Source organism: Myotis davidii, unplaced genomic scaffold (genome assembly GCF_000327345.1).
Source record: "Myotis davidii unplaced genomic scaffold, ASM32734v1 scaffold135, whole genome shotgun sequence".
Lineage (NCBI taxonomy): Eukaryota > Metazoa > Chordata > Mammalia > Chiroptera > Vespertilionidae > Myotis > Myotis davidii.
Genome location: NW_006289813.1, coordinates 3329911 through 3338006, shown reverse-complemented (window position 1 = coordinate 3338006; position 8096 = coordinate 3329911). Strand labels below are relative to the sequence as shown.

The 8096-nt window shown below is 35.6% G+C and overlaps 1 protein-coding gene across 3 annotated transcripts in view; it reads right to left on the bottom strand.

Moving 5' to 3' along the window:
* CENPK (centromere protein K) overlaps positions 1-8096 on the bottom strand; it is a 23580-nt gene that overhangs the window by 7215 nt on the left and 8269 nt on the right. For all 3 annotated transcript variants that reach the window (XM_015563069.1, XM_006762419.2, XM_006762420.2), the window contains exons 4-8: positions 6338-6410; positions 5389-5435; positions 1075-1157; positions 880-972; positions 430-556 (exon numbers count right to left, since the gene is read on the bottom strand). In XM_015563069.1, the coding sequence (XP_015418555.1) occupies positions 430-556; positions 880-972; positions 1075-1157; positions 5389-5435; positions 6338-6410 (423 nt within the window). The remainder of the gene's footprint in view (positions 1-429; positions 557-879; positions 973-1074; positions 1158-5388; positions 5436-6337; positions 6411-8096) is intronic.

Here is an 8096-nt window from a genome sequence, read left to right as displayed (position 1 = left end):
TTGATGTGAGAGAGAAACATTGATCAGTTGCTCCCTGCTCCTGCCCCACCAGGGATCAAACCTGCAACTTAGATATGTGCCCTGACTGGGAATCGAACCCACCAACTTTTGGTGTATGGGACAACTCTCCAACCAACTGAGCCACTGGACCAGGGTTCAACAGGTTCTTTAAAGCTGCATTTTCCCCATCATATGGATACAATATAAAAAAATGTATTTAACTCCTCTTGTATTTTTGAACAACAAAGTTGCTTCTAATTTTTCAATAAATATTTTAATGTAATGAGGAATTATTTCTCTACATCTATCTATGTGTGTGTGTTTGAAATGTATAATAAACAGAAATATTTATCAGAAAATTTACACTTGATCCTATCTGAAACAATTTCATACATGCATATACACATGAATGTTTTCTTTAAAACTTACCCTTTTCTTTTTAACATTTCTATCAGGCAGAGGAAAGTGGTCTTCTAGAAACTCACTCAAGGTAACCAATAGTTTCTCCTTGTATTCTTTTACATCATGTAGTTTAGTTTTCAGCTCTTTAAAGGTTCTAATAGATTTCAAAATAATGAAGAGAAATAGTTCACTGACAAAATACCTAAGTATATAAAACTGGTTACTCATAAGGTTGATCAAGAACTCAGTTCAAATTTCATTTGCTCAAACCAAATTTAACTAGTTTTATGAAAGTAATATTCTCTATTTAATATATAGGGAAACTAAAAGTCAAGTCATTCATAGAAGATCATGTAATAATAGAATCAAAAGCTGGTATAAGACTCATATTTTCTGGTAAAATTTACCCCTTTTCATGTTAAAAAAGAAAGAAAATACTTTCTCCTAGTTTAAAAACATAGGACACAAAAATAATACCTTGATTCTGTCACAATCTGATGTTTCAATTCATTGTGTAGTGCAGTAAGAGATTCAAATATCTGTTGCTGTTCATCCAACCATTGTTGCTCCCTTTCAACACAGAAAAATAAAACATCAAGGCCAATAAAGCAGCCAAATAAAACATCAATGCCAATTCAACAAATCAATGACTAATAGTAATTATAAATATACCTTTCCAAGTCTTCCTTTAACTTTTCATTCTTTGACTGAATAGTAGACAGTACCAATTCAAGATCATGTCTCAATTTTTGGAACTAGAACAAAATAATTCATATTAATTGCTTATTCTTTAATCATATAACTAGTTATATTTCTGAATGATAGTAAAATTTATGTTTAATTCTAAAATTTATATTCAGAAATTAACAGCAAAAAATCTGAGCAGAAAGTCTTTAAAATGGACATATAGAGCAGGTGCTAAGTTCTCTGTAATATTCCATTGTCAAATTCAAAAATATAAGACGGGGTTTTTGAGCAATACATTACATACTGAAAGGAAATTTAATGGTGAGTTTTCAGTAATCAGGTAAATTAAGTCTCTTTTCTAAGGAGACTATACAAAAACAAACACAAATCAGTATTACTCATTCAACAAATATTTATTGACTGTCAGGCATTGTTGAAGGGAGTCAGAGATACAAAGGTGAACAGAACGAAGAGGGGAAACCAGACAAACAAACAAATATATAATTTCAGTGAGTGATAAAGTCTATGAAAAACAAAGTAAGTCTAGCCCTGGTTGGCTGGGCACTGTTTCATGCACCAAAAGGTCTCCTGTTCAATTCTCATTCAGGGTACATGCCCAGGTTTCAGGTTAAGTTCCAGTCGGGGTGCATACAGGAGGCAACCGATAGATGTTTCTCTCTCACAGCGATGTCTCTCTTTCTAAAATCAAGAAAACATATTTTTAAAAGTAAATAAATAAATAAATAGATTTAGGGCAACCTCAATCAAAATTCCAGTAAGCTTTTTTATGGGATAGAAAGACAAGCCAACTCTATATGAAAAATAAAACAATTTTGGTAAAAAAAACAAAGTTAGGTAACTCACACAATTTATTTTCAAGACTTATTACAAAGCTTCAGTAAGTAAAATAATGTGGTATTGGATTAAGACAGAAACACAGAACCAAGGAAGAGACATCCAAAGCACAGAAAGGAGAACAAATAAAGAGTCTAGAAACTGATCCACCCACACATGGCAATTAAATTTCAGTAAAAGAAAAGTCAAAACAGATAGTTCTTTGGAACAATTTGTATCTATATGCAAAAAATAAACCTTTATCAACAACTTATTTCATGTATAAACATTATTTCAAAATGGATCATAGACCTAAATGTGAAACCTACAACTTTAAGATTTCTAAAAGAAAACACACATGAACATCTTTGTGACCTTAAGTTGGACAAATATTTCCTATATTTGAGCATAAACTTTAAGAGTTGATAAAATAGAATTAATCCAATTATGAGCTTATGTTCTTCAAAAGACACTTAAGAGAATAAAAAGACAAGTTTCAGTGAAAGAGTTAACTCAGCAGGCCAAGGTTGCGCAAACTCTGCACATTACCAAAAAAGGCTTTTCTTTAGGACTGGCACCTGGTGGATTCCTGGAAGAGAAGCTATGAGACACTGGAATATTCTGCCTATTGCGAGTGTTTGGCGTATGCCCGGAGCCCTGGGCCAGTGGGTACCAGCCTGATTACACAGTTTATTCTAACTATGTCATTCCTGGTAAATGCGTTTTGTTCTGGGACCTGGAGTCTGCGTAGCTGAAGTCGGTCAAGGAGGCCCTGCATGCATAGTGATGGGTCTCCTGATAAAAACCATGGACAACAGGCTGAAATGCATTTCCCGGGCTTTTTTTTTTTTTAAATATGTTTTTATTGACTTTAGAGAGAGAGGAAGGGAGAGGGATAGAAAGTTAGAAACATTGATGAGAGAGAAATTTCAATTGGCTGCCTCCTGCACACCCCCTACTGGGGATCCAGCCGGCAACCGGGCACGTGCCACAACCTCTTGGTTCATGAGCTGATGTTCAACCACTGAGCCACACTGGCCAGGCGAACTTCCCTGTTGGACCACACTTTGACCAAGTTGTCACACATAGTTGCAGGGAGAAGTAAACACACCCACTAGGAAAGGACAGCTATACGCTTGGCTCACGTGCCTTTTCCCTTTGCTCATTTTAGCCTGTGTCCTCTCACTATAATAAACACAACCATGACTATAATAGCTCTTCTGAATGCTGTGAGCCTATCTAGCTAATCACAGAACCGAAGAGTGGTCTTGGGGAAAACCCTGACAGTTGGCATCAGAAGTGTACTTTGTGGCCAAAGGAACGGTGGCATCAGAGGTCTCCTTGACGTTTCAACAGTTTGAACAGCTATAATTCAACAAAGGATTTCCTGCTCAACAAACACATCTGAGAGATCCGAGTATTGAAACAACTGAAGGTGGGCAAGAAGAAGAAAACGGGGGAGGTGGGAAGGGAGAAGAGCTGAGTTGGTGCCAAGGACGCAGCCTGGATCTCGTGGCCCAGAATTCACTGAGAGGCTCAGCCTAAAGAGGGGCAGAATCAGGTTAGCACTGGTGCTCCCTTCAGCAGGGAGGAGCGGAGAGATACAGTGAGTATTCCTGAAGGAACGGTTAGTATGAACTGTGGCTGAACCCAGTGGCCTGGGCAGGGATGACAGGCACACTCTGTGACTAATCCAGGGTTGGGTGAAGACACAGAGGGGAGGCCGCTGAGGTTTGCCAGTCACCATTACTGGGAGAACAAAGCAACAAAGACAGCCGCGCCCATCCATCACAGCTGTATCTGGCTGCAGTGGACAGCACTGGGATTTCACAGATTTAGGACAAATCGTCCACCACATTCCCCCAATGGGTCTGGCCTGTGACACTGAGGCAACCTGAACACAGAGGAAATGCCCACCTTCCCAGGGAACACAGGACATTTCCATCATCCTACGGAGACCTGAAAGTCAGAGCTGTGCAAGAGACGAAACAACTTGTGCTTCAATGCCACCTACTAGAAAACAGTAGAAAGACTTCTTATCAATTTACTAGAGAAATGCCACTCACATATAGATACCTCAGTAGAGAAGGAATCCACCATGAATAACCAAGATAACAGAGCAGCTCAAAAATAAAATTAAAAATCTCCAGAAAATAAACATAAAGACAGAGAAATATGTAATTTAAATAACAGAGAATTCAAGATTGCAGTTCTGAAAAAAAAAACCTCAATGAGTTATAAGAAAATACAGATATGAAGTTTAATAAACTCAAAAATAAAATCCATGAACAAAATGAGTACTTTACCAAAAAGATTGAAACTTTAAAAAAGAACTTTAAAAAATTCCCTAATTTGACAAAGGAAATAGGTAAGTCCAGGAATTGCAGAGTCCCAAACAAGATTAAACCAAAGGGGCCCACACCAAGACATATTATAATTAAAATGCAACAGGTTCAAAACAAAGAGAATCTTAAAAGCAGCAAGAGTAAAGCTGTTACTTACCTAAAAGGGAACTACCATAAAACTGATTTTTCAACAGAAACTATGCAGGCCAGAAGGGGGTGGCATGAAATATTTAAAGTGATGAAAAGCAAGGACCTACAACCAAGATTACTCTACCCAGCAAGGCTATCATTTAGAATGGAAGAAGAGTTAAAGAGCTCCCCTGACAAGAAAAAGCTAAAGGAGTTCATCACCACCAAGCCAGTTTATAAAAAATGTTAAAGGGTCTTCTTTTACAAGAAGAAGATAAAAAATATTAATAATAAAATGTCAATAAACATATATCTTTAAATTACTTTTAAATACAAATGGATAAAATGCTCCAATCAAAAGACACAGGTTGGCTGAATGGATAAGAAAAAAGACCCATATATATGCTGTCTACAAGACTCACTTCAGACTGAAAGATACACAAAGGTATAAAGCAGATATTTCATGGAAAAAAAAAAAAAGCTTGGGTAGCAATACTTATACCAGACTTTAAAACAAAGGTATAACAAGAGACAAAGAAGTACCCAGTAATTCCACTTCAGGGTTATTATTCCAAAGAAACCCAAAACACTATGGAAAAGACATATGTATCTGTATATTCACTGCACATTATTTAAAATAACCAAGATATGGAAGCAACCTAAATGCCCACCAATAGACAAATGAATAAAAAAGAACTGGTACATATACAATGGAATATAACCACTTCGCAAGTTATATAAAGGTCTAATCACCAGGTGGTATACCCAAAAGTAATATAACATTGTACGTCAACTGTAATTTTAAAAAAATTAAAAAATAACAGTAATAAATATCAAAAGTCCAAAAATTATAAAATATTTTCTTCAAGAAAGCATAATTAATATCAAAGTAGAAAAGATGGTTTTAAAGAATCTTTATCCTATTCCTTATGGCATGAACTTACCTAAAACACTTACAATAGGGTGACTAAAAATTCATTAAGTGACTTACCTCTTCTTTTCCTAATGTTACCAGAACCTCTTCACTCAGTGGAAGTACTATAGAAACAAAATTAACATATGCTTAGTTAACTTTGAAAAATCAAGAATTTGACTTTGTGGTTTCTCAGATACCACTTTTCCTTTCCATTTAATGTTACAGAACTTTTTGTGAAATATGTACAGTTTATGAAATTATTCTTATTTAGAATCTCTACATATATATTAATTTAGACCAATGGTTGGCAAACTGCAGCTGGAGAGCCACATGCGGCTCTGTGGCCCCTTGAGTGTGGCTCTTCCACAAAATACCACGTGCAGGCGCGCATGTACAGTGCGATTGAACCTTCATGGTCCATGCGCAGAAGTCGGTATTTTGTGGAAGAGCCACTCTCAAGGGGCCACAGAGCCGCATGTGGCTCGCGAGCCGCAGTGTGCCGACCACTGATTTAGACAAATGTGCTATCATGCGTTCTGTTTTTAGTGGCTTTTTCTTTTCTTATTTTGTTTTCCCAATGATTAAAATTCAAAATTAATAACCTCTAGTGCATTCCTTTTGTGCATAGGATCCTATTCATGTGTACCTATACACATTTATCTGTTCATATACATGCAAGAGTTATTAATTTTGTCAGTGCTGGTTTTACAAGAATGGGATCATGCCATACACATTATTCGTATCTTTTTAAAAAATATGTATTTATTGATTTCAGAGAGGAAGGGTGAGCGAGAGGGATAGAAACATCAATGATGAGAGAGAATCATTGATGGGCTGCCTCCTGCGTGCCTCCCACCAGGGACAGAGCCCACAACCCAGGCATGTGTCCTGACCGGGAATTGAACTGTGACCTTCTGGTTCATAGGTCTACGCTCAACCACTAAGCAACACCGGCCGGGCTAGTGATCATTAATTTGCCATTACTTTGTTTACAAAAATATAAACCTAAAAATAAGAATCTTACTTTCAGGAGTTTCTTTCTGCCATTGACTGAGTTCAGCAGTTAAACATTTCACTTGCATAATTAATAATGACAGCTATAAAAAAAAAAAAGAACAAGAGAATAAAACAAAATCATTTCTTGCAGAATATTCATAGCTATTCATGATGAATGTGTAGAGATTTTTTTATACATTAATACAAGGTCTTAACATAAATGGCTAAGTAATAGCTACCTAAACTATAAAAAAATTATCACTCCAAACAGAATTCTGCTTTAAACCACATTTATAGCTCACAAATTGCCAGTTACATTAGTGATATGGTATTAAAAAATGATCAATTCTACTTCACCACTCAATCTAAAACAAAAGAACCTAACTACATTAAGTTTATTCCCTAAATTAATATATATATTTTTAAAAGGATGCTATTTCTTGCCAACATTTTTAAGACAAATTTGCACTAAAATGCTCTTTTCCTCTCTATGCGTTTTTAGGAAAATTACAACTGTTTTTAGCCGAGTAATGAAAAATAACTTAAAATGCATACATAGAGATAATTATAAAATGAGACTGGTTCCACAAGCCACATATAAAAAACAGTTTTACTACACAATAGTTTGTAAGTTAGCCAAAGATAAATTTAGGACGAATATGTTTCCGTTACTAGGAGGCTCCAGTCATTGTAATGTTGATAATTACAAATTTATGTGACAAATATTTTGCCTGATGAGACCACAAAATTAAAGTCCATGTGTGGTTAAAGCTAAACTTCAGCATGTTTTATCTCATCTATATAATTCTTATTAGTAGCCAAACATAAAAAAATTCATATTTCAAAAATGCAGTAGGTATTACTTCAATATTTACACTAAAAGTACTGTCTTTTAAACCAATTTTTATTATACAGAGCAGGTAGTTTCTGCTTTGCATTATAACACTGCCTGTTGAACAGTCATAGGTTAAAAAAAAACAAAAACCTAGCCTCTTTAAAAAATTCATATTATTATATAAAAATGCACTTGCAGGTATTTAAATTATTTGACAAAGGAGAGTTTAACATTATTTTCTTATAGATAACTAAATAAGAATCTGGGAAAGTTTTTTATTAACTATAAAGCGATGTATAAATGTTAATTATTATTACTAGGAAGTGGTAACAAATTCTTAAAAAGCAGTATCTAAACTAGGCAAAACTATCATAATGATAAAGAATTCATGTACTTTCCAGCACATACTAGGTTGAGATATAAAATTACTAATATTCATTTTTAACCTATTAAAAAACAGTAACTTCATACAGTTCAACCTTGTACTATATTGATGAAACACAGCTCTTACCTTACCAAAGCCCAGCAAAGGCAAACACTCAAATTATTTCTAATCTATAATAAAAGCACAATATGCTAATTAGACTGATGTCCTTCTAGACGACCCTCTGGACGAAGCCGCAGTAGTGGGAGCCGAGGCAGAGACAGCCCCTGTGACAGCAGGGGCCAAGCCCCTTGCACGGATTTTGTGCATCGGACCTCTAGTCCTTTTATAAAATTAAACAACCTTTTCTTAAAAAATATTATGTATAATAAAACAGTGAGTAAGGAGAAACTAAGATGGCGGCAGAGATAAACACCGGGAAATTAATGCCGCACACAACAATTGATTAATACCTCAGAGAAACAATACGGACTTCATCCAGAACCACAGGAAGCCTGGCTGACTGTAAACTCTACAACTAGAAGGAAGGAAAGGCACACTGAGACCCGCAGAAGCTGCAGGAGAGAA